The sequence below is a fragment of the Rhinolophus sinicus genome, linkage group LG01 (genome assembly GCF_036562045.2).
Source record: "Rhinolophus sinicus isolate RSC01 linkage group LG01, ASM3656204v1, whole genome shotgun sequence".
Classification (NCBI taxonomy): Eukaryota; Metazoa; Chordata; class Mammalia; order Chiroptera; family Rhinolophidae; genus Rhinolophus; species Rhinolophus sinicus.
Window position 1 is genome coordinate 69,529,262 of NC_133751.1, and position 27,842 is coordinate 69,557,103.

General features: G+C 33.9%; 2 protein-coding genes across 8 annotated transcripts in view; both read right to left on the reverse strand.

Annotated features, from left to right (window-relative positions):
- Positions 1–3,600, reverse strand: part of LOC109449000 (OX-2 membrane glycoprotein) — a 42,859-nt gene extending 39,259 nt beyond the window's left edge. For all 6 annotated transcript variants that reach the window (XR_012496357.1, XR_012496358.1, XR_012496356.1 and 3 more), the window contains exon 1: positions 3,406–3,600. Coding sequence is in view for 1 of the 6 variants with exons in the window: in XM_019734872.2 (XP_019590431.2) it covers positions 3,406–3,417 (12 nt within the window). In the remaining 5 variants the exon portion in view is untranslated. The remainder of the gene's footprint in view (positions 1–3,405) is intronic.
- A 141-nt stretch (positions 3,601–3,741) lies between these two features.
- Positions 3,742–27,603, reverse strand: LOC109448998 (OX-2 membrane glycoprotein). 2 transcript variants are annotated; one of them, XM_074331980.1, is made up of 7 exons: positions 27,447–27,603; positions 24,763–25,032; positions 19,446–19,784; positions 18,252–18,551; positions 11,312–11,414; positions 8,889–8,966; positions 3,742–4,137 (listed from the first exon to the last, which is right to left on the reverse strand). In XM_074331980.1, the coding sequence occupies exons 1-7, from the start codon at positions 27,508–27,510 to the stop codon at positions 4,065–4,067; spliced, it is 1,227 nt and encodes a 408-aa protein (XP_074188081.1). In that variant the 5' UTR covers positions 27,511–27,603; the 3' UTR covers positions 3,742–4,064. The 2 variants fall into 2 exon arrangements, with proteins under 2 accessions (XP_074188081.1, XP_019590429.2); XM_019734870.2 differs by lacking the exon at positions 24,763–25,032 and having other exon boundaries at positions 27,447–27,597.
- Between the last annotated feature and the right edge of the window lie 239 nt (positions 27,604–27,842).

Sequence of the window (27,842 nt, forward strand, 5' to 3'; positions counted from 1 at the left end):
CACAGGGAAAAGCTAAAAGTGGTCTTCTTAAGATCAGGAACAAGAGAAGGATGCCCACTTTCACCACTTTTATTCAACATAGGGTTGGAAGTTCTAGCCACAACAGTCAGAAAAGAAAAAGAAATAAAAGGCATCTAAATTGGAAAGGAAGAAGTAAACTGTCATTATTTGCAGATGACATGATGCTATACATAGAAAGCCCAAAAGATTCCACCAAAAAACTATTAGAACCAATAAATGAATTCAGTAAAGTAGCAGGATACAAAATCAGTATTCAGAAATCAGTTGCAATTTTAGACACCAATAATGAACTGTAAAAAGGAGAAATTAAGAGAACAATCCCATTTACAATTGTATAAGAAACAAAAAACGTAGGAATAAATTTAACCAAGGAGATCAAAGACCTGTCCTTGAAAAATCATAAAACATTGAAGAAAGAAATTAAAGAAGACACAAATAAATAGAAGTATGTATCATGCTCAGGGTTAGGAAGAATTAACATCATTAAAATGTCCGTACTACCAAAGAAATCCATAGACTCAATGCGACCCCTATTAAAATGCCAATGGCATTTTTCACAGAACCAGAACAAATAATCTTACAATTTATATGGAACCACAAAAGACCTTGAATAGCCACAGCAATCTTAAAAATGAAGAACAAAATTGGAGGTATCACACTACCTGATGTCAAACTATACTATACGGTTATAGTAATGAAAACAGCATGGTACTGGCATAAAAACAAACACACGGATCAATGGAACAGAATAGAGAGCCCAGAAATAAACCCACACCTATATGATCATTTAATCTATGAAAAAAGAGGCAAGCATAGAGTGTGGGGTAAAGACAGTCAATTCAATCAATGCCGCTGGGAAACTGCAAAAAAAAAAAAAGAAAGAAAGAAAAAAAAGAAACTGGACCACATATAAGAACAAACTCAAATGGATTAAAGACTTAAATGTTAAGACCCAAAATCATAACATTCCTAGAAGAAAACAGGCAGCAAACTCTCTGAAATGGCTCTTAGTAATCTTTTTTTTCTGATCTATCTTCTCGATCAAGGGAAACAAAAGGAAAAATAAACAAATGAGACTACATCAAACTACAATGTTTTTGCACAGCTAAAGAAACCACCAACAGTCTACTGAATGGGAGAAAGATATTCACCAATGATACATCTGATAAGGGCTTAATATCCAAAATTTATAAAGAACTCATACAACTCAACACCAAAAACCCCCAACAATCCAATTAAAAAATGGGAAGAGGACCTGAATAGACATTTCTCCAAAGAGGACATACACATGCTCAATAGACACATGAAAAGATGCTCAACATCACTAATCATCAGAGAAATGCAAATTAAAATCACAATTAGCTATCACTGTCAGAATGGCCATCATCAATAAATCAACACACAAGTGTTGGTGAGGATGTGTGAAAAAGGGAATCCTTGTACACTGCTGTGGGATTGAAAATTGGTGCCACCACTATGGAACAGTTTGGAGTTTCCTCAAAAAATTAAAAATAGAACTACCTTATGATCCAGCAATTCCACTTCTAGGTATTTATCCAAAGAAATTAAAAACACTGATTTGAAAAGATATATGCACCCCTATGTTCATTGCAACATTATTTACAATAGCCAAGATATAGAAGCAACCTAAGTGCCCATCAATAGACGACTGAATATATAGATACATATATACAATGGAAAATACTCTGCCATAAAAAAGAATGAAATCTTACTACTTGAGACAACATGGATGGATCAAGAGGGCATTATGATAAGTGAAATAAGTCAGACTGAGAAAGACAAATACCATATGATCTCACTTATATGTGGAATCTAAAGAACAAAATAAACAAGCAAACAAAACAGAAACAGACTCATATACAGAGAAGCTGATGGTTGTCAGAGGGGAGAGAAGTTGGAGAGTTGGGTGAAAAAAGGTGAAGGGATTAAGAAGTACAAATTGGTAGTTACAAAACAGTCATGGGGATGTAAAGAACAGCATAGAGAATATAGTCAATAATGTTGCAACAACTATGTACAGTGCCAGGTAGGAACAAGACCAATTGGCGGATCACTGCATAAATTATATAAATGTCTAACCACTATACCAAAAGTAATATAAAATAATATTGAATGTCAACTGTAACTGAAAAACAAAATAATTAATGTAACACAATAAAATAAAAAAAGAATAGTGAATGTACAATGAATCATTAAATAAATGTTGGTGTTATCTCACTGGGTTACTATGAGAATTAAGCATTTAAGGCGCTTAATACAGTGCCTAAGATATAGTAAATGCCAATATGTGTTAGGTAGCTAAAAAATTAATTTATCCAATCATATATAGGGAGTATAATAATGCAAATGGAGAAGTCCACTTCTACCTCTTGCCAAGAGGGCCAGGCTTCACAGAGGCAGGGTCTTACCTGATAGCTGCCTGCTGGCAGCTACATGCATACCTCTTTCCCTGAAAATTTCTAGGTCCAAATCCTAATCCCATCACACGTAGTCACATGGACTTGGAAAAATTAAAGTCTGATTCTTTGTTCATTTGTAAAACTAGGTAATAATTCCACCTTCGAAGGATAGTTGTGAAAATTAAGAGCATCTGGTATGCAGTAAACACTAGCTTGATGGCCACCATTCTCCTTTGTTAAGAAAGATATCGAAATAACTGGCTGTGTGGTCTTGCCAATAAACTATATATGACAAAAAATTATCTTGAGACATTACTTGTATTTGGATTTTAATTTTTTATTAATTTTATTATTTTATTAATTATACCAATGTAAATGAAAATCCTCCTTTTTATTTCGTGTCATCTAAACAGCTCCTGAATATACAAGATGTCTGTCTCTCTTTGTAGCCTGAGTTTTAACCCTGATTTATCTAATCCTTTATGGCTTCCCAAGCAAAGGGCCTGTGGATGGAGAAAGAGGCTGGAGGAGCAAGGAGGGAGCTATGTATGCTGGGGAGATAAACCCTGAATTCTGCAGCCCCACCCTGCTGTTGATGCCAACACGGAGCCAAAACAGCACCTTCTATCGCCTTCATGGTGCGTTTTAAAGTAGAATGTGCTTTTCCAGCTTCCAGGGGGCCTCTCAGTCCTGCCAGTCTGCTGAGAGGAACCTTAAAGGCTAATCTGGGGAGGCATCTTCGGAGACCCCGCGTGGCAGCATCTGTTTTCAGAAAACCAGGACGCAGGGACCGCCTGGAAACCAGCCAGCGAAATCTGCTTCTCGGCGTAAGCTCTGGCTTACGCTGCAGAGGAGTCTAGAGGAAGCTGCAGCCTGGGGCACTCAGCCTGCTGCCAACCCAGGCCACCGGAGCGGCATCGCCCACCCACCCTGCGCCTTCCTTCCCGAGCCCGGCCCCGCTCACCAGCCTCTCCATCCTCGGTCCTGTCTGTGCGGAATGGCCGGCTTCAGCTGGAAAACCCAGGGGATCTCACGCAGGACCAGGGTGCGCACTTTGCGGAGCTCTCTCTGTCGAGTGAGGCGTGCCCTACAAGCTCCGAGCAATGCAGCCCACCTCCTTTATGCCGGACGCAGCGCGTCTCTAACTCTAGTCCTTCCCACACGCTGGGAGAACGCTCCAGGTGGTTTCCAGTTTCAAGTGGGTATATAACATGCCGCTGTTATCCTCTCCTATTTGCATAATATTTTCAATTTTCGGAGGTGGCAATTGGAGGAACTGAGAAAGCATTTGAACAAAAACCACCTTTTTTCCATTCTTTATTTTATAAATACAGAGAGAGGAAGAAAATGGGGCGGGGGATTAGGGAGACGTGCGTTAACTGCATTAGCACTGGGAGGACTAACAATCTGCGCTGCTGAGCAGGCAGGTAGGAAACGAAGATTTTTGAGAAATATTTTTCAGTATCCCCAAATGTGACCTATGAAAATGAAAAATGCTGAATTTAACCAACAGACCCTTTAAAAAAATAAATGTACATTTATTTGCATCCAGAATCAAATTCTATATTCAAGCTTCTTTTTGTTGTCGTTTTTTTTGTTTGTTTGTTTTTTTCTTCTTTACTGCTAGGAATTTCCTTCCATTTGCACTGATGATGAGGATTCTTCTGATTTTAACAAGTTTTCAGAGTTTGGGGCTCTTAAAAAAAAAAAAGACAACCAGATTAATGAAATGTTCAACTCCTGAAGCCCTTTCTATTTTCCTGCCACCTCTGACAAGGTGCAGGGAGAGAGCTTTTACTTAAGGATCCATGGGGATGTAAGTCCAAGGACTGTAAATAATAAAATGACTGAATTTTTTCAGAAAAATCAGAAACGTGAAATACACGTATTGAAAGGATTAAAAGACTCATGGAATGTCAAACAGGATACATAAGAAAAAGCCAACTTATAGACATTATTATAGTAAAATTAAGAAGATCAAATTAAGAAAACCAAAGAGAAAAATTGTGAAATCTTCAAAAATGAAGAGACAGACACATAAAGAAAAAAGAATCAACATGACATTAAATGTCACACGGCAGTGCTGTATGCAAGAAGGCCATGAGTTAATTTTCAAAGTGTTTGGAAAAAAATGTAACTTTGAATTCCACTTTCTCTTTTATAAATATTCGACACAGGTATATTTTCTTTTTAAAAAACTTTATTTTTAAATTATATGCATCATTCATAGATAAAAGCACATGCATCATAAGTATACAACTTGAACTGTCATAGAGTAAACATACTTACCTAGCCAGAAGCAAAACAAAAAACGGAATATCACTAGCTCTTCAGAGCCTCTTCCAGTCCCTTTACTTGCCCTTCCTGTCACCACAACCCTCTAACCACTCTCCTACTTTTAGCATTATAGTAGGCTTGCCTGCTTGTGAATTTTTATAAATAGCATTATGCTCGTAGAGTATGTCCTCATTTGTATCTACATTCTTTCACTCAACAGTAGATTTGAAAAATTCTTCCATGTTATGGCACGTAGTCATAGTTCATCCATTCTCACTGCTGTATATTATCTCATTCTGTAAATACTGCATACCACATTTATTTATCTATTCTACTATTAATGGACATTTGTTTTCTACTTTGGGTTTATTTTAATAGTGGTGCTTTAAACATTCTTATAGATGGTTTTTCATAACCATATTTAACTATTCTGTTAGATTATTTTTCATTTTTGCCAGATTTATCTTTTACTAATGCTTTATTTTTAATCTTTCTGTATTCTTTTATTTAATGTGTAGATATTTTGTAGATGGTGTTTTGCTGGACCTCATTAATTTTTAAAGTCTACTGAAAGACTCTGTAATAGGTATTATGAACAAAATATTATAAAACTATAGAATGAAAAACAGATTTTATCAAGCATATAATTCTCAGAACATTTATTACATCAAGACTCTCCTTGAAGACATTTTCGCAAACAGCATTCTAGATAACAGAAAAATGAATACAGGAGGATGCTACATAGAAAGATATAGAGAAAGGGTAAATAACTTATCAAAATGTATAATTATCTAAAAAAGAGGAAAGGTCCCAAAAATTAAAAACAATTTAATAATTCAACAAATAATTAAATAATTCAAACTGGTTAGGAAATCAGATTACAAAAGGTAGGTAAGAATTATGCCAAGATATATATGTTTAAGAAATTGACATTAAAGATAAATATAAGTATTGTCCTTAGTAAGTTAGGGGGAAATTCAGAAGCATGAGCATAAAATATGACTCAAACTGCAAAAGAATATTAAACCTAAAGAAAAGTAGCATAGGAATAAAAAGGAAAATATTACTAAAATGAAATATGAAAGTTAAAAATAAAATGGAAAAAAAAGTGCTATTATGTTAGCAATTACAGCATACACAAATAAGTTAAAAACCTGAAAGTTAGATACTTGCGATATAAAAGAATGAACAGAGAGGTGGAAAACAATCCCTGCCATCATGGAGCATGGACATTGCTTTAAACATTATTTGGAAAACAAGAAATCACTTAAATAATTTAAAACTTTGCAAAAAATGACATTTAAAATTCTTGAACACATTTAAAGGAGCACTCCAAACTAATTTATCATCTTAACTAAGTTTATCAGATACCAAGATTAAGCAAAAGAAGCAATGAATTCAATGAAGTAACAGAGACCAATATAATAAAACTAAAGGCAAAATAAAGATCAATAAAAAAGGAACAAACTTGAATAAAATAAAAAGATTTTTTCTGATTGGAAAGTCACATGCAAAAGAATGAAACTAAACTGCTCTCTGTCACCATGTACCAAAATTAATTCAAAATGCATCAAAGACCTAAACATAAGACCTGAAACAATAAACTGCACAGAAGGAAGCATAGGTACTAAACTTGTAGACCTTGGGTTCAAAGAGTATTTTTTATGAATTTAACCTCAAAGGCAAGGGAAATAAAAGCTAAAATAAATGAATGGGACTATATCAAACTAAAAAGCTTCTGCACAGCAAAAGAAACCATCAACAAAACAAGAGGCAACCAACCAAATGGGAGAAGACATTTGGAAACAACACCTCTGATAAGGGGCTAATATCCAAAATATATAAGGAACTCATACAACTCAACAACAAAAAAACAAGCAATCCAATTAAAAAATGGGCAGAGGACATGAACAGAAACTTCTCCCAATAAGACATACAAATGGCCAAAAGATATATGAAAAAATGTTCAACCTCACTAGCTATTAGGGAAATGCAAATAAAAACTACAATGAGATATCACCTCACACCAGTTAGAATGGTTATCATCAACAAGACAAATAATAACAAGTGCTGGAGAAGGTGTGGAGAAAAAGGAACCCTCACACACTGCTGGTGGGAATGTAAATTGGTGCAGCCACTATGAAAAGAGTATGGAGTTTCCTCAAAATATTAAAAATAGAATTACCATATGACCCAGCAATCCCTTTCCTGGGTATCTATGCCAGAAATCTGAAAACATTTACCTGTAAAGATATATGTACTTTGATGTTCATTGCAGCATTATATACAGTGGTCAAGACAGGGAAGGACACCAAAGTGTCCTTCAATAGATGATTAGATAAAGAAGATGTGGTATATATACACAATGGAATACTACTCTGCCATGAGAAAAGATGAAATGCTGCCAATTTTGACAACATGAATGATCTTGAGATTATTATGCTAAATGAAATAAGTCAGACAGAACCATATAACTTCACTCATATGTGGGATATAAAACTGAAGGCAACAAAGGAACAAGACAAACAAATAAAGAAACAAAAACTCATAAATGCAGACAACAGTTTGGTGATTATCAGAGGGTAAGGGGAGAGGGGGGTGGTAGAAGAGGGTAAAGGGGTCAAATATATGGTGATGGAAGGAGAACTAACTCTGGATGGTGAACACATAGTGCAATATATAGATAAGGTACACTTGAAACCTATGTAATTTTATTAGCCTTTGTCACCCCAATAGGTGTTAATAAAAAAATAAAAGAGGCATAAGTATTAGAAAGAAAGAAGCAACAAATATCGTTATGTGCAAGAGACAGATGACCATCTACATAGAAAACCATTAATCAACACATAAAAACCTTTGAATTAATAGAATTTAACGAAGTTTCCAAGTACAGGTTAACTTACAACATCCAGAACTGTTCCTAAACCACTAAAAATCAACTAGAAATTTTTATTAAAAATTTTGTTAAAAATTTATTAAAAATTATTATAGTGAACAAATTAAAAGTACCAAGGAATTAACTTAGCAAAAATTACACAAAACAGACAGAGAAAAATTTTAAACTTTTCTAAAAGACATTCAGAAAGCCATGAATAAATGGAGAATATATACATGGGCAGATAAAACTACACTGTAATTTGATATCAATACTTCCAAATTAAATTAATATATAAATTCAATGTAAGACTAATCAAACTTCCAACTGTATTTTTTTAAAGATCTCAAACTTATTTTATGATGTGTATGTGTTTGTGTATCCCTGAATAGACACATTTAGTTAGAAAACAAAACAGGAATTCTCCCTACTACATTTTAAGATATAACAAAAGACCATAGTAATAAAAACCATACGCAATTATGAAGAAGCAAAAAATTGAACAATGGCATGAAAGTTCCACCTGTGAGAGCTGGAAGTAGAGCTCATCAGTAAGGGAAGAAGAGATTTTTATAGTAGCTGATGTTAGGAAATCTAGCTCACTATACAATGAAAATTAAAACTATATATCAATCCTACATTATGTACAAAGGTTTAAAGACCTAAATATGAAATAGAAAACTATGAAGCTAATAAATATGATTATATTTTTTGTGAAAATAGGTGGATGAGGACTTCTTAACTAAGACCCCAAACTCAAACTATTAGGTGAAAAATCGATGGATTTAATAATATTAAATCATTAAAGACTCTGTTCTTTTAACGATATAGCATAAATTTAACAGAGTAATGTCATATAAGGAGAAGTAATCAAGATCTAGTATGTAAAGAACTTAGGATATAAAGAATTTCTGCAAATATAGACAACCAACCAGAAATCACATGAAGATACAGACAAGAACTTCATAGAAGGGGAAACCTAAATGACTAACAAATAGATGAATAACAAATACATAATCATACTTATTAATAATCAGAAAAAAACACAAATCAAAGCAGTCATTATTTGGTGATGGTGGGATGGGTCCTGAATCACGGAATATATAGAAACATTTGAAGACATTGATATTAATATAGCCTCATTTGGAACCACTAGTTCATGAAACTGGATTACATAAACAAACATTTGTTTCCACTTATTTTAAAAATCATAATTGTTGTTGCCAAACGGATGATTAAATATAGAAGGTTCAGTATTAAATTTGACAGCAAAAATTAACATAGTTGCCAATTACCTGTGTGCAGGAATATCGTGGCTCATAGGGGTCTCCACTTCAGTCTGTCTCAGCAGGCTTTCACATACGCTCTCTGACCTAGGCATGTAATGACATCCATGTATCCATAGATGAAAACAACCCAAATATTTCCCCTTATGACAAACACAATACATTACAATGTACTGCCATTGTAAGAGTATGCTATGAATAGAAAATTGGGAGATTCAGATTCAAATTCTCTTGATTGAAAGATTAATCAAAATATCTTTTCAATGCTTAGTTCAGTATAAAAGTACACCAACATAGAATTTGCAAGTGACTTTTACTCCACAATAGTGGTAGTCGTAACTTATGATTTATCCTTTGGCGAATATATCCACTATATTCACAAATTTATAACTCTTGTCCTTATCTGCACTATACATTTCAGATTCATATACATTGGTAATTGACATATTCCCTTGGGTATCAAATAGGCATTGAAAAATTAACATGTTCAAAATAGAACCCTCCAAAATTTCTTCTTTCCCTGATCGTTCCCATATTTGTAAAAGATTTCTTCATCTATGCCAAAATGTTTAGAATCATCAGGATGATTTTCTTTTTCACTCTTTTTCCACATTTTATTCATCAGCAAATCTTGTCATCCTAAACATATTCTTCATCTCTCAATTCCCACTGCTACCATCCTAGTCTAGACCACTGTTGATTCCCATCTTGACTATGGCAATCGTCTCTTAAAAATCTCATCCCTTTCATTCTTGACTTTCAAGAAACTATGTCCACATTCCAGCAAGAGAGATCTTTTAAAACTATAAATTAGGTACTTGTACTCCCTTGTTTTAATGGATTGATATTGCAGATAGTAAAACCCCAAATACCTTTCCAGGCCTGTGGCCTTACCTGTTCTGGCCCCCATCTCTATTTCTAAATCATTCTTTTAGCCACACTGACATTTACATTTTTCCTTGGGACACACCAAACTCACTCCCACCTTGGGATTTACATTAATACTTCCTTTTTTTGACGGGAACACTCTTCACCAGAACTTCATTCAGAACTTTTTCTGTTTTCATTCAGTTCTCAGTTTAAACGTCACTTCCTGAGAAAGATTACTCAATATAAACTAGCCTCATAGTCTTTTCAATTATGTCATTCTGCTTTGTTTTCTAAATAGTACTTATCACTACACGGTATTTTCTATTTTCTTGGGGTTTTTTTTTTTGGGTTTTTTGGGGGGTTTTTTGGTATCTTTTCATTAACTACTTCTCCCCACTGAAAAGTAAGCTTCTGAAAGCAAACAGCTGGTCTGTGTTAGATGTGTCTCTGTTTCCCCTACTGAGAACAATGCATAGCAATATATAGGCATCCCAGAAGTACCATATTTTGCCGTGTATAATGCATACTTTTTTTGCCCAAATTTGTGAGGAAAAAATAAGGATGCACATTATAATGCGTAGTACTAATTTCGTTATCTATATAAATGTTTAATTCTTTTATTTATTCTTATGAGATAAAAGTGTAACTCTAGAAATCAAAAACGATATCCATATGCAAAATAATACCCTGAAATATGATAATCAGTTTTGTTGAATTTACGATGAACTAGCAACTACAGTACGAAGAGTTCTTGGCCTTCTGTTTGGTTGGTGCAAAAGTAATTGCGGTTTAAAACGTTAAAAATAATTGCAAAAACTGCAATTATTTTTGCACCAATCTAATGAGATGCGTAAATATCGTAAATCTGTTAATGATACATAAAATTTCTTGTACCTTGCATCTGTTCTTGTGTTTTGTAATTATTTGTTACATAAAATTTCTTGTGCAATAATATGTTAAAAATAAATGCTAAAATTCCTTTATAATACAAAAAAAAAGTACCTAAATGTCAACAAATACAAATTTGAATTAAAAAATTAACATGAAAGATTTTTTCTTTAAATGCTTGGGCTAATAACATGGGTGCACGTTATACATGGAACCACATTATATATAGCAAAATACGGTATTTGTTGAATAAATGAGTCAATATTTTATTGTATTCATCCTGTAAAGTAATGCCACTTTCATCTTGCCGTGACTTTGTCAGGTAGATTGATCTAAAGCTTCCAATCTCAGCCTTTTTCATCACTCAGTGGGCACCCATCCACCAGTTGTCTGAAGTTCATATGCTGTCTCTTGTCAAAATGTGTCCTCAAGAAAGAGTCTTAAACTCAGTTTACCATAAGCATGAATGATTACTAGCAGCTGACCTTTATAACAATCCCAATTAAGGTATCATTGGAACAAGAATAAATCTTGAATACAAGAATTACCAAGCATATGGAAAAGTTTTCCATGCTGATTCTTTCCATGACAAATTTTGCCAGAGCCCTTGGAATTTCCTTTTTTTAAGATTTGAAACTAGCCATATTTTACCTACCTTCTCTATCACAACTTACTTTTTCTTTCTCCGAACAATATAAAGAATGATAAATGAAGCACACAGAAAAATTATGAGTGGAGAAACTGCAAGCAGCCTAATATAACCAGAACCAGAAGTACCTGAAAAACACAAACCAGAAACATGTTCTTTGTGACTATACTTCTTTTTTATACACTGTTCTGCCATTTTGGTACCTTTAATCTACAGTGCTCTTTTGATACACCATTGCTTTGTTGACATTCAAATTGATGTTATGAGATTATTTGCTACATTCCATTTTATAAACAAATATACTAATGTATATTCAAATTGAAGACATAATATTTATCATCCTAGCACTCTTAAGGTTATATCTCAAAAAAAAAGATATAACCATCTAAATATTCACCTAGATATAACCATCTAAAAATGTTTAAGCAAAAGATAATATAGTCACTTGATGAAATTTTACCCAATTACTTAAATGGAATTTCTAAAGCGTTTGTAATAACCTCTGAAAATAAATTTATAATAATTATTAATTTTTAAGATTAATGTCCTAAACAATGTAATAAGCAATTTATAAGGATTATTTATATCAACTAGGTGAGTGCCATTATCAGATACAAATGGGAAAAGTGGAGCTCTGAGATGTTAAGAAAATTGCCCAAAGATATAAAATCATTAGGTGGCAAAACTGGGAAGCAAATTCAGTTCTGTCTGACTCCAGAGCCTGCACTCTTAAGAAAAAATAAAAACTGTAAAATTTTAAGTATCAACAATTTTACAGCCATTTTGACCACAGCGTTCCTAAATTGTATTACAGTAGTCCCCCAGCTGTAATTTCTCTTTCACTGTCTAAGTTACCAACAGTTAACAGCAGTCTCAAAATATTACATGGACAATTCTTGAAATAAACAATTTATAAGTTTTAAATTGTACATAGTTCTGAGTAGCATGATGAAATCTCGTGCCATCTCACAGGGTTTCCCTCCATCTCCCCAGGCATGTGACTCATCCCTTTGTCTAATGTCTCCCTGCTGTATATGCTATCTGTCTGTTAGTCACTTACTGTGTTTCCCTGAAAATAAGACCTACCCCAAAAATAAGCCCCAGTTAAGATCATCAGCCAGATGGACACATTAAGTATGTTATGACGATGTTCCAGGAGAAGATGACATGACTGTATGTGAATAAATGTAGATTGTTGTACATGAAAATATAAGACATACCCTGAAAATATGCCCTAATGCATCTTTTGGAGCAAAAATTAATATAAGACCTCGTCTTATTTTCGGGGAAATATGTTATAAGACCTAGTCTTATTTTCCGGGAAACACGGTAGTAGTCATCTCAGTTATCACATAGACTGTCAGGGTATATTAGTGCTTGTGTCCAAGTAATCTTTATTTTAATTAATAATGGCCCCAAAATGCAAGAGCAGTGATGCTGGCAATTCAGATAGGCCAAGAGAAACCGTCAGGTGCTTCCTTTAAGTGAAAAGGTAAGTTCTCAACTTAATAGGGAAAGAAAGAAATTACATGCTGAGGTTTCTAAGATCAATGGTAAGAATAAATCTTCTATCCATGAATTTGTGAAGAAGAAAAAAGAAATTTGTGCTAGTTTTGTTGCTGTACTTCAAATTGCAACAGCTTCAGCCAACCACACTGTGTGACAAGTGCTTAGATATTTTGAGAGATGGTATTCACATATCTTTTATTACAGCGTATTGTTAGAATTTTTCTAGCTATTGTTGTTAATCCCTTGTTGTGCCTGATTTATAAATGAAACGTTATTATAGGTATATATGTATACGAAAAAACAGTATATATAGGGTTTGGTACTATCTGTGGTTTCAGGCATCCACTGAGGTTCTGAAAACGTATCTCCCACAGGTAAGGGGGGACTACTGCACAAACTCCACTTCTTTCTGTATAGCCTTCTGAATATAATTTACATTTTTCATTGAAACTTAAGTTTAACAAAAGGCCATCATTGTGATTATCAATGATAATTCTTAGATATAATATAAAAATTAAACTAAAATATTCTGCAGTGGATATAAACATTGGGCCATAGTTCGTTATTCTCAACTAACACCTATATTACATTCTCCTTGATTGTTCTTGTTATGAAGCTGTTTTGTGAACATGTAGAAGACAAGTGCTTTTTATCTGGAAATTCAACAAACAGAAAGAAGACTGCATAGAAAAACGCAAACTATGTAGCCATATCACTGTGAATAACTATTTCTTACATATTTAGCCATTTTGATTCCTGTTTGATTTTTACTTCTCTGTTGATACACAAAACCAATGAACGGAAAGTAAACTTCAGTTTTACAATCTGTATGTCTAAAAGCGGGTACTATCATTTATTTTACTGACTTGTTTGAATAATTCGCTTTTGTAAGAATCAGAAGGCATTATGTTTGTTGTACAATGCCATATCGGTACATGACATAACAGGAAAGAGTATTGTTTCCTGTTATATTTATAAATACTATAAAGAAAATATTGTGTTTCATGAATTTAGAAATGGTTGTTAATATCCTCCCAACTGGTTCGACCTTTGCAGACACCCTACAGTTGAGCCTCATGGGCATAGAATATTTTTAATATGGATTTCTAATTCTAAAGTATTTTTCCATTGGAAGCAACTGGTAAATCATAATACTGACTTTCTCTAGTGATACATGTTTACTTTTAAAGTATGTTGTTGCAGTAAAGAAAAACTTTTAAGTAATTTTGAAATAGTGTCTTCAAATAGTGTCTTCAATAGTGGTTTATGATGAAATTAAGGTGGTTTTAAAATGCATATTTATCACTATAATCCTAAAACAAATTTTTAAGTAAACCAGCAAATTGCTGGAAGAAGGCATTTTATCTAAAATTATTTTAATATGTGGTATAGCAGTAATTTCAAATTTAAGATTTGCTTTTACAGTATAAACAATGACACATGCCATCTCTCTAATGTCTGGAAATAGAAGCGATTTATTATGAGCGTCTATAGGTATTAATTTTTAAATAGAGTGAGCATGTTGAATTTAAAATATGAATAACCCCAACAACTGTTAGTTTGTGTTTTTTGTTTTGGTTGAACTTGGTGTGTGTTCCTCACCCATCAGTTATTTGTGAGGGTATTTATTTTATATGAATATTGTTTCATGTTTGTATGGGAAAATTGTAGCTAAACATTTCATTGTCCCCCGTCTGCAAAAGAAGCACAATTCTATTGCTTTGTCCTGCTTATAGTCATTAAATCATTACTTTTACAAAAAAAAAGCTACTTTGAATTTTCTATTACTGTTGAAGGAAAAGAGAAATTATTGTTAGCAATTACTTCTTCCCTGAGATAGTTTTAGAAAGTGCATGTGTTTTAGTTGAGGAACTTAGTACCATTTATTTTTGACTATTCAGCCATTACTTTATTTCAGTTTCTAGTTTTAGCTATGTTCTTTTTCAGTGAGATACAATATGGCTCATGCAAAATGGGTAAAGGAGGCTGAATGGGAAGAATTTGGCACTGAAATGTGAACATAGCCCTGAAGTCAAAAACAACAAAACAGGGAAATAAAGCTTTATACAAGATTTCTGCAGAATCAGGGATTTATGTCCCAAATATTTTTTACAAAGTGTAGCAAGAAAGAATTTTCCTCTGAAGTTTCATGACAGGAGGTTTTGTTAGTTGGGTCTTGATAATGTTCGAATAACATTCCCTTACTTATATTAGGTTTAATCTAGTATGCTTATATTAGGTTTAACCTTATAAAATTATTTTTATAGATAAAATGATTGTATATTATCAATACCATATAATTCAACATGATATTATTACAGGCACAGCTACTAAAAGAATTCTTAATAGATGGCTTCAATGATTATCTGATGAGTGAAACAAATGGTGATAATGCCACATTCAGTGACTGCTATGGTTGTTGGTTAACCCTCAAAAGAGACAAACTAATGCAAGAAACACTTCTGAGCCTTGAGACTAATAAATATTGGATAAAAGGCAATGATAAGCTTGAAGAAAAAAATATTTTATTTCCCATGAAACATAATTAGGAAAACAGACTTAATATTTAACTAATACCACTGGACAACTTATACCATTATCTATGATATAATGGGTGGTATTATCATAGGTTAAGAGATAAGCAGGATTCACTCACCATCATTGACACCCAAAGCTTATTCTGTCATACTCAACATAAAAGGATCCAGAAAGTGGGGGGAAATGCTAGAATTAAGTAGAATTTGTACCTTTCTTAAGGAGGAAGATACCTTGTAGAAGAAGAGATGGAAACTCTGGTTGGCAGAGAAGCCAGGCTGTCTTCTCTATCTCTATAGAAAATATCTAAAGCTATGTGATGAGGGGGAAACCTGTGCTTTCTTGCACTCCTGGAAATGGGGTCAAAGCACATTAATTCCAGAACATGGTGATAAGAACCCTGTTGATAAAGAGACTATGGAAATATAGTTATGAAAGCTGAAAGGTGATAGCCAGTATAAAATTGGATAATAAGGGAAGGATTCAATTCCAACAATGATCTAGGTGATTTTGGACCAATCCTGCTTCTGAGAAGATGAAGAAAATTCGAGCATTGTTGTTAAAAATGTTTTAATTGTCAAAGAACTACCAAGTCATTAAGAATTTGTAGGGCCAAGCAAGATGCAGTAAAAGTGTAAAGCCGAGGGAAAAATTACTGCTATACCACATATTAAAATAACTTTAGATAAAATGCATTCTTCCAGCAATTTGCTGGTTTACTTAAAAATTTGTTTTAGGGTTATTGTGATCAATATGAATTTTAAAACCACCTTAATTTCATCATAAGCAATGGGAAATGAAGACAATATTTCCATATTACTTAGAAGTTTTTCTTTACTGCAACAACATACTTTAAAAGTAAACATGCTCTTGGGAGGACAACTAAAACATCCACCACAGAAGACCATTTATACAAAATACACAGAATAAGTAAATATATAGAATTTTGTATAATTCCATTTATACAAAATACACAGAATAAGTAAATATATAGAGACATAAAGCAGACTAATGGTTTTCTAAGGCTAGGAGTACAAGGGTTTAAAGGGTATGGAGTTTCTTTTGGGGGTGATAAAAATGTTCCACAATTGATTTGCTGATGACTGCAGGAACTTTGTGAATATACTAAAAGTCATTGAATTACACACTTTAAATGGATGAATTGTACAGAATGTGAAATATACATTAATAAAGCTGTGACAAAGAAAACATTCAGAAACTCAATTATCTCTGCATTATTTATATACAAGATCTACAATTCAGTCTAAAATAACTATACATAATAATTCAACACTGGCTGGAAACTATTATTAAAAAATAACAGATCATAGAAAGAGACCCAGAAAAGATCCAAATATTGGAATTCTCACATGCAGAATTTAAAATACATCTAATTTAATTATTTTATACTTCTAATATACTTGTAATTAGAGTCTCAGAAAAAGATGAGTGAGAATGGGACAGAAGCAATATTTGAAGAGATGATACCAAGAATTTTCCAAAAGTGATAAATGGCATTAACCAACAGATTCAAGAACATTGGAGAAATGCAAGCAAGATAAATACACAAAATGCAACCCCAAGGCAAATAATAAAAATGCTGTAAAACACATACAAGAAGAAAATATCAAAAGCAGTAGAGGGGATATGGGGACATTTATTTAAAAGGACCACCAGTAACATTTACAGATATCTTCTCAACAGAAAGTCAAAAGCCAGTCAAATACCATTCATTGTCAAAGTGATGAAAAAAAACAAAACAAAACAAAACAACTTATCAAACTGGAATTAAGAATTCTGTAAAAATGTTCTTCAAAAATTCAAACATTTTATGACCAAAAAATTTAAAAGAATTGCCAATCTGCACCCCTACATGAGGGAAAAAATTCTTTAGGCAGAAGAAAAATGAAAGTTTAAAAAAAATGAAAGAAATGAGAAACAACAGAAAGGGTAAATCTAAAGGAATATTACTATAAATAGCAGGAACAACAAAAATAATATATTGTGGTATGTGTATACAAACAGCTAAAATGCACAAAATCTATAGCAGAAAGGGTGGGAGTAGATATGATTTCATTGCATTATCTGGGAAGCAGTAAAAGTACGAAATTATGTTAGATTTTAGTAGTCAAGGATGTATGTTATTATTTTGTCAACCACCTACAGAAGGATAAAGAAATGTACAGTTAAGAAACTAACAGAGGAGGGAATTAAATAAAAATAAATAATTACTCTAAAAAAGAAAGCAACATAAAACATGTCAGTTAATATAAAATAAATAGCAAGGTGGAAGATTAAAACCCAAAATACCAGTATTTACACTAAATATATACAGACTGTATGTTCTAGTTCTAAAAGATTGTTAAGCGGAATATAAAAAATTATTTAAATTCTATAGGAAATTATATCATTTAAATATTTAAATAAATTCCTTAGGCAAATCATATCCTGATTAATTATGGCTTTGAAACAGAAGATACAAACTGACAGAGCTTGGGAATGAGGTGGGCAAGGAGAAGTGGACAACTAAGAGAGACTTTCTACGTGGATAATACAAAAAAACAGGTTTAACCATGCTGTTGAACGTTGCAGAGATAAGCAGCAAAATAACTACAGTGGAAAGAAAACAATTATATCGGGAAGAGGAAAAGTTGAAGAAGGTGTAAATGAGCCTAATTTTTATTAACGCTGGCAGAAATTCAGGGGAAAGCATGTAGGGAAAAACAATGAAAAATATGCCATATAAGAGCAGCTACCCCCAGAAGCAGGACTGGGTTAGGTAACATCATTATTTGATTCTTTTAACCATGGATGTGTACAATATTGATTTACATTTTTAAAACTAGATGATTACACAAACATTTCTGGTAGTAAATTTTAAAGATAAATATTTTTCCTTTTCGATGATTACTTCTACTTACATTCTTGTTGGACTGGCAGAGGAATAATCTTCTCTTTGTTTCTTAGAGGATGATCCATGTGCACAATCAGGTTTTGAAGTTTTAGGGATCTCACAGTCTCCAAGCAGATGTTGTATGTTTTAGTGATAGTCACCGTGCCATTTGGATTGTGCGCAAGGTATTCCTCTGGTGGATTAATCAAGACTTGTGAAGGGAAAAGAGATATTCGAGGAGCAGGTTTTCCCACAGCTGACTGAATAAACCTAAGAAAATCTTCAGAGCCAAGATTGGGCTGGAGTTCAGTTTTTAATTCAGATACAGCTGAGGCAAAAACAAACAAACAAACAAATGTCACACCAAATTTCTATGGCGAGCTTCCCCAAATTTGTATATGAAACCAAAATGTTGAAAATATCTCCCTCTCAGATACCTCTCCTCACATTTGACAAAATTTCATAATTTCATTTCTTATACATACTGTTCTCAAATTTGAGGGAAACAATTGGTAATTCCACTTTCTTTTTCTTTTTTTGGATAATATTATCTCCTTTCATTTTTCTTTGATGCCTCTCCCTTATATCTCTTGCAGCATTGCCTGACCTCTTATCCTTTTATTATGTGAGGACTTCTTCCAAAAGTGTTTTCAGTTTGGGTCTTTGTGTGTGATCATTCTATGCTCTTGAATGCAGGGGTTTTTTTCCCCATAACTCTGTCCCATCTGAATGACAACCTTAAAATTATGTCATATAATCCCCAATACTTTAAAGTTGTAATAATGAGGGAACACTGTGACACTATCACTATCCCTTCAATATTTTTTAATTTGAAGATTGGGAAATTCTTATTTTCTTAGAGTCTTCTTCCCTCTTTCTTCTTTTCTACTGTCTCTTTTCTTTTTCCTTTCTTTTCCCAGTGAAAATCCTGTTATGGTTCATGAATTTTGCCCACTTGGTTTAAGGCAGGGCAGTGTAGTGCAAAATAGTTAGATGAGAGGGCGAAAGGCCTAAATGCTACACCTGGTTCTGCACTGTGTGAAAATGGGCAAGTTATGTAACCATTATTGGCTTCCTTTCCCCCTCCCCCTTCTGTATCATAAAGGACTTGACCTAGATGAACTCTATTATAGTCATTCCTTTTCTAACATTCTTTCTCTGGACCTTAACATTCAAAGACCACATCCCCATAATTTTGACTCCACATAAAACATTTATATACTTATAATGTTAAGGCAGATTTGTCCTCCATGACTGCCATATGGGAACACATTAAATAGACATTTGTAGCAGGCTTCATCTTCAAATGTCACTTCACGGATAGTTAAAGATGAAGAATTGTGTTCGATGACCTTGAAGTACAGCCGATCTATATATGGTGGAAGAATCTTTTCTCCATATTTACTGCTATATGTGCCAATGTTTTGTGGCAAAGAATCTTGGATCTTCTGCCAGGTAATTTGCAGAACATCTGTTGGATTTGTTAAATTGCAGAAAATTGTCACATTTTCTCCCAGTACAGCTGTCTCGTTATTTTTGTGCTTTATCCCATGTGAAGAATCTGAAAGTAAAACCCAGTATGAATTAAGAGAAATGTACTTTCTAAAATACTACCTTGGACTTACATCCATAATAACACTTATCTCTGTTTTATAATTATCTTTTTATTTGCCTCTCTTCCCCACTAGAAAAATGAACTCCCCTATTTCCTTCACCGTTGCTATGTAGTTTCTAAAACTGTTTCTAGCATATACTATCTAGTCAAAAAATACCTATTGAGTACAAAAATTGAAACACAAATTAACAAATGTAAGATGAATAATGATAATTTTGATGCATTTCTGGAGACTGAGTATAAACTAGCTTGAGGGTGACAAACTCCTGAGGGCTCCAGTCTTAAGGAGGAGACAAATTCCATAGGTTTCACTAGCAGGAATTCCACCAGGTTCTCATGATGAATAGCAAGAAAAATCACCTCCTATCTTTCTCATGGGAGGGGAAAGTAACCATGTCAAAATAACCCAAGTGCATTTTTCATAAAAAAGTCCTATTCTCCAGAGGAAAATAACTTTACCAGGGCCTTATTTCAAGTAAGTGGAATGACAATGACCCAATGCCCTTTAGCTTTCCTGTCTGATCTAAGTGTGTGTGTGGGGGGAGGAAAATACAGATAAGAAACTTGTGAAGGTCACAGGCAGAAGATACACGCCCACTAAAAGAGTGAGGTTTAACTGTAAGGTTTAAAAATACTTCCCCTCCCCCATTCTTTACCACCTTATCAATAGGAATCCAACATAATCACTGTGGATTGCAACTGAAATTATTGCAAGGCTCAAGCTCTAATAAAAGGTTCTTAGGATAATTCAAAAATAACAAGGGAGACAAAAACAAAGAAACTACAGGAATTTGAAGTTTTAATACCTAGACCTACAGTAAAGAGTAAGTACAACCTAACTCCTAGCCAGATTAACATAAAACCCATGCTAAAGTTTTATTTACTTTAGTTCCTATTATCTAAAGTATCATGTCTGGATTTGAACAAAAAGAATTTCAAGGCATGCTAAAAGCCAGGAGTAAAAACAGTCTAAGTAGACAAAACAAGCATCTGAGCCAGACTCAAATATAGTATAGATTTTGAAATTATCAGACAGAGAATTAAATATAACTATGATTAATATGTTAAAAACTGGTGGAAAAGTTGACACATGCAAGGACACATAAATAATGTAAACAGACATGGAAACTCTAAAAAGAATAAAAAGAAACTGCTAAAGATATTACAAGAAAAGAAAACTATAGACCAATATTTCTCATAACCATAGATGTAAATATCCTAAATAAAATATTAGCAAATTGAGTTTTTAAAAAAAGTATAAAAAATTATACACATGACCAAGTGGGATGTATCTCAGATATGTAATGCTGGTTCAATATTTGAAAATCAATTAATGTAATCCATCATATCAACAAATTTGAAAAGTCCCATGATCATATCAATAGATGCAGAAAAAGCATTTGTTAAAATCTAACACCAATTCATAATAAAAACTCTCATTAAACTAAGAATAGAGGGAACTTCATCTATCTGATAAAGAATATCAGCAAAAATACTGACAGCTAGCATCATATGTTAACAGAGACTAAAACTTTCACATTAAGATTAGGTACAAGGCAATGATGACCCCTATTATGACTCCTTTCAACATACTAAAAGCTTCATACTGAAAGCTCTCTCTGCTAATGCAATACAGCAAGGAAAGGAAATAAAAAGTATACAGATTGGGAAGGAAGACATAAAACTGTCTTTGTTCCCAGATGACATGATTGTCTATATATAGAAAATCTGAAAGAATCAACAACAGAAACTTCTGGAACTATTAAGTGATTATCGCAAGGTTATAGGATTACAAGATTAATATACAAAAGTTAATCATTTTCTTGTATGTCAGTAATGAACAAGTGGAATTTAAAATTAAAAACACAACACCATTTACATTAACAGCCCCCACAAATGAAATACTTAGGTAAAAATTTAACAAAAAATGTACAAGGTCTATATGAGAGAAACTACAAAACTCTGATGAACAAAATCAAAGAAGAAATAAATAAATGAGAGATGTTCCATGTGCATGGAAAGATCCAATGTTGTCAAGATACCAGTTCTTCCAAACTTGATCTATAGAGTCAATATAATTGCAATCAAAATCTAAGCAAATTAGTTTATGGATATTGACAAATTAAATCTAAAGTTTATGTGGACAGGCCAAAGACCCGGAAGAGCCAACACAACATTGAAGGGGAGAAACAAAGTTGGAGGAATGACACTACCTGACTTTTAAGACTTAACTATAAAGCTATAGTTATCAATACAGTATAGTATTGGAAAAAAAAAAAAATGAACAGATCAATGAAACAAAATGGAGAGTCCAAATATAGATCCACACAAATATCATCAACTGATTTTTGAGAAAGGTGCAAAGGCAATTCAGAGGAGAAAGGATAGTCTTTTTAATAAACGATGCTGCTGGAAAAACTGAGTATCTGATTATTTTCTGAGGGTTGCTATAATACATTACCACAAATTTGGTGATTTAAATAATAGAATTTTATTTTCTTACAGATCTAGAGGTCAGAAGTCCTAAATCAAGGTGTCAGTAGTGTTGGTTCTTTCTGGAGGCTCTAAGTTTCATGCTTCTCTCCAAGCTTCTAGTGGTTGCCAATAATCTTTGACAGTCCTTGGTTTGCAGATATGTGATTTCAATCTTGTCTCCATTTTCACATGGTGTTCTACTCTGTGTCTTTGTGTGTCCCCTTTTTTCCTTATAATGGTAACTGTCACTGGATTTAGGGCCCACCATAACCCAGGATGATTTTGTCCTGAAATCCTTATCATAATTTCATCTTCAAAGGCCCTGTTTCTAAATATGGTCACATTCTGAGGTTACAGATAGACATGGATTTTGGGGGGACACTATTCAACTTTCTACAACACCCACATCCTTAAAAAATTAATATAATTAACTTTCACAAAAATTAACTAAAAATGGATTATAGACTTCAATGAAAAATGCAAAACTATAAATCTTCTAGAGGAAAACATAGGAGGAGATCTAGGTGACCTTGGGTTTGGTGATGAATTATTAGATATTAGGTTGGTGCAAAAGTAATTGCTGTTTAAAAGGTTAAAAACAATTGCAAAAACCACAATTATTTTTGTACCACCCTAATATTATACCAAAAGTATGATCCATGAATAAAAATGTTGATAAGTTGGACTTTATTTTTATAAACTTTGTTCTGTGACAAACAATGTAAAGAAACTATAAATACAATCCACAGATTGGAAGAAAATATTTGTAAAACACATATCTGATAATAAGACTTTGTCTTAGTTCTTTCAGGCTGCGTAACAAAATACCACAGACAGCATAGCTTATAAAAACCAGAAATTTATTTCTCACAGTTCTGGAGGCTGGAAGTCCACCAGTAGGTGCCAGCATGGTTGGGTGAGGGTTCTCCTCTGAGTTGCAGACTTCTCACCTTGTGGAAGGGACTAGAAATTTCTGTGGATCTTTTATAAAAACATTAATTCCATTCATGAAGACTCCACCCTTGTACCTGATCACCTCCCAAAGGCTCCACCTAGTAAGACCATAACTTTTGAGGGTTAGGCTTTCAATACATGAATTTGGGATATAAATATTCAAACGAAGCAGACTTGTATCCAAAATATACAAAAAACAATAAGAAAATAACTTAATTTTAAAAATAGGCAAAAATCTGAAGGCACCGCACCAAAAAAGATATATAAATGGCAAATAAGCACATAAAAGTATGCACAAAATCTCTTGTCATTAGGAAATTGCAAGTTAAAACAATAATGAGATTCTACTACATACCTATTAGAATGGCTGAAAAATTTTTTTTGTAATTACAATACCAAATGTGAGGAAGTGGACAAACATAGGAATGCTCATTCATTGTTGATGGGAATGAAAATGGTACAGCCACTTTTAATGTCAGTTCGGCAGTTTCTTACAAAACTAAACATACTCTTACCATATGATCCAGCAATTGTGTTCCTAGGTATTTACCCAAATAAGTTGAAAACTTATATCCACAAGAAAAACCTACATACAAACGTTTATAGCAGACTTATTCATAATCACCATGTTCATACACACAGAGCCAGGGGTAGGTCATGGGACGGAAAATCTACCTCTGTAAGTGGAGGGTGGGGAAAGACTGAAGAAAGAGGCTGGCTGCTCCAATCTGGTAATTACTAGAGTTTATTAAGGAACACTTACATATGATCCACGTCTTGGGTGGCCACAAGATGAAATGGATCCCTGAGCTGCTTAGCAGGTACCAGAGAATTATATGGTGTGTGTGTGTGTGTGTGTGTGTGTGTGTGTGTGTGTGTGTGTGTGTGTGTAAAGTGGGGGAGGATAGTCATATGTACTAGTAGGTGACTGCTATCAGGTACTGGAAATTGCTTTACATGTTTGACCAGCTCGGGACAAACCAGAATGCTTTTCAGACCCAGCTCAGACCAGGAAGCAGAGGAGGGGTGTTGGATTATATCAGGATACTTGGTGATTAAGATCAAAACAGTCTCCAAGAGACTTACATGATGAACAACATCCCTTCTAGCTCAGTCCAGCTTGTAGCTCGATTAGCAGTCACACTATGAAGCAGTCTCTCCACCCATGCTGACCAGCTCTTACAATCTCACATGCTACCTTCTTTTGTGAGGTGCCTTGAGCAGCCAGCAAGAGTCTTCAATAGCAAGGAGATAACTTGTTTGGTTACCAATTGACTGAATTGGAGACATAGTCCACAGCAAAAACAAAGACACAAGCAAGAAAAAAGACAAAGTAAGAGAAGCAGTCCAAGTATCAGTAATATTTTTTTCTACCATGTTCCCTAAGACCCAAACCAGTATGTTAGTAAGTTGCCTAGGCTTGGGGTTGGGTCACTTAAGGCATTTATTTGGGTTTCCATATATGTTAACAAAGAAGAGATATTAGCATATTTACCTGGTATAAAAACACAACATTCAGTTTGGATGATAGCACAGTTGACCCCTTGTGAAGCTGTAATATCTAGGTCCATCCTATTTTGTAGGACAGCTTTACTCATTTCAGTATTAAATAAAGACAGACTCTGCTGACTATACTGAGAGCTTCTAGAGTAAACTTTGTGAGGGCTTCTATGTGTATGATTACATCTTCCAAGAGTGAGCCCATTGCAAGAAGACGTTTCCATCAGATTCCCACTTTGTAACCAGATACCACAGTAACAGCAGTCTAAGGTCAGAAAGACAAATATTTAGTAAGGACTTCAATTGGGAAATCTGTTCCTTCTATGAGAATTACACTTATAGACAAATATAAAAGACAGTGCATAGGATAGGGGAAAAGATGATCTTTCCAATAAATGATGACGTCCATGTGGAAAATTATATACTCCCCTCCACCATGACCAGAGACAAAAATCTATTTCAAATGCATTAAAGATCTAAATGTGAAAGCTGAAACACAGCTTTAAAAATAAAGTAGTGTAGAACATATATTTGCCTGGAGTAGCCAACAATTACTTAAATAAGACACATCAACAATTATTTGATGTGTTATTCCTTTTTAGGAATATGAAATGATAAAGAAATAGAAGTTAAAAATTGGCCTACCTTAAGATTTAATAACTTCAGCCCTTCAAAAGATACAGCCTCAGAAGTAAAAAGGCAACCCACAGAGTAACAGAGGTATTTGCTATACATGTATATGATGAAGGACTTGTAGTGTTTATATATATGTATATATATATAATATACATATATATCTCCACAAATCAATAAACCAAAGATAGGTAACTCAATAGAAAATTGAGCAAAATATTTGAATATGCACCTCACAAAAGAGAATGTCTAAATGGCCAATAAACATATTTAAGATGCTCAACTTCTTTAGTAATCAAGAAAAATGCAAATTAAAACCCGAACTACACATACACCAGAACGACTAACATGAAAAACAGACAATATCAAGCTTGGTACAGTTGTGTAGAAAACACAGTTCACATACACTCTAATGAAAGTATAAATTAGAAAACTCTTTGGCTGTATAATAAAGCTGAAAATAAGCATACCCGATGACCAGCAAATCTACTCCTAGGTATATATTTAATAGAAATGTATACGTATGCTCTTCAAAACCCATGTACAGAGAGATGTTCATAGAAGCACTATTTGTAATATTCAAAACCAAGGAATTACCCAAATACAAACCAACAGTAGAATTGACAAATAAATTATGGTATTTACGCAGTAGAATAGTATACAGCAAGGACCTTTAATGAATTACATCTACTCTCAACAATATGAATAAAGCTCACCAATAGATTGCTGAACTGAAGAAACTAGACTCAATTTCTGTAATTGTACTTATTATACCCCTCATCACTGTTTGTTTGCATGCTTATTTCCCCCACTACATGCTGTTACTTGATGACAATACCAGTCTTCTCCACTTTGCATTTCAGATGCTTAAGTAAGTTAAGGAGAAGTAACATGAACATATTGGTTTCCTCTACCTGTCACACTCTTTTTGTCCTCAGCTTATGTCGCGTCCTGCATGACATGAGCTGTGGGAACCTTGCAAGACGGGCAGCGCAGGGTTAAGAGACTCCAGCCTCAAGGACTGAGCACCCCCGCCCCCATTAGCCAACACAGAGCTTTTATTCCTTAACAAATAAGGAGGTAAAGCTTGTTAATCTCAAGGTCTGTGAGTTACTTGCCTGCAGGCTATTTTCCCGAAAGTCCCCATTGTGCTCCAGCACTACAGTGCCTTCACACATGTAACCTCAGGGGATGGAGTCATTGTTCTGAAACCATCCATTGAAGGGGAGTGACCATATCATTCCATCGGTCTCAGTTTGCTGAGGCTCTCCCTTGTGAAATCCTGGGAAAGGCACGGGAACAAATGGTTCCGCAGCTGTAAGGCAACAAGCTTATGTCTCCCCCCATTCAGCGTTTGATTTATCTATTTGAATTCAAATGTACTTTTCCGGGGAAAGCTCCCTAAATAGAAATTATTACGATTTTTTTCTCTGCCAGCTTTCTACAGAACATTTGTTATTGCTTTTACCATGAACCAAACTGATTTTAGATGACTTGAGTTATTATTTAATCAAATAATTTTAAATGACTAGAAAGTAACATAAGCTGAATATTTATTAAATCCTTAATGTGTCTCAGGAGTAAACAAATCCACAAAGGGAACAATTAACAGATTTGACAACAGGAAAACAAACAACAACAATAAAAAACACTTTAATGACCAAGAAGAGCCTCAAAGCATGTCAAACTCAAACTTAAAAGGCAAATGTGCTGCAAGAAATAACGCATAACTGACTAATTAACCAACTACTTTGCAAAGACCTCATTTGCTTCTAGCAGGTTCATAGTCTCTCCAGTTCCAGCCACTTGGGCTCACTTCAGAAGCAATGCTTATTGCTTTTCTCTCATTCTCTGTTTACTAAGTCACTGTTTCAATTGTGCTCAACTTAAATTGTTTGCTAGTTGCCAACAACTTGACTGACATAGCAGACCCAAACATAATGTTCTGTTCATCTAACTTTATAGAAGTGAAAGGACTACAGCCTGGTATTTATCTGCCATTGATTTCTAGCCAAATGTATTTGAGAGAAAAAAATGAAGAGTTACCTGATCCTTGTACACAGATGAGAAGCATGAGGAGCTGGAGAATGAGATGGAGTGGAGAGTTCATGTTAATTTAATGATGAAATCTTCACTAACACTTGGAATATTCTATTTTCTGAGTGAACTCAAGCTCTGAAGGGAATACTTTCCTGGTGTCTTGCTGTCCCACCAAATCTGTTACTCATTAACCTTGCTCTGAAAGTCTGTTAAAAATTCTTCACCTTTGTTTTTGAACTTCAGAGTCTCCCTGTTTAAAATTCTATTCAGAATTTTAGGTTTATGCATATAATTTTCTTAAACATATCCACTTGCTGTTCTGTAGCTATCACATCATTCATACACAGGCTCTGAAACCTTGCTGACTTGGAAGAAAATCTATTTAGTTTTTCTTTTGGGAGT

What these genes read in the sequence shown, in the direction of transcription:
- LOC109448998 (XM_074331980.1), bottom strand. Translation starts at nt 27,510, where the DNA reads ATGAACTCTCCACTCCATCTCATTCTCCAGCTCCTCATGCTTCTCATC. An exon ending in CATCTGTGTACAAGGATCAG is followed by an intron (nt 25,033 to 27,446) that starts GTAACTCTTCAT and finishes TTCTGACCTTAG; the next exon opens with ACTGCTGTTACTGTGGTATC. An exon ending in AATCTGCCTTAACATTATAA is followed by an intron (nt 18,552 to 19,445) that starts GTATATAAATGT and finishes TTTTTGCCTCAG; the next exon opens with CTGTATCTGAATTAAAAACT.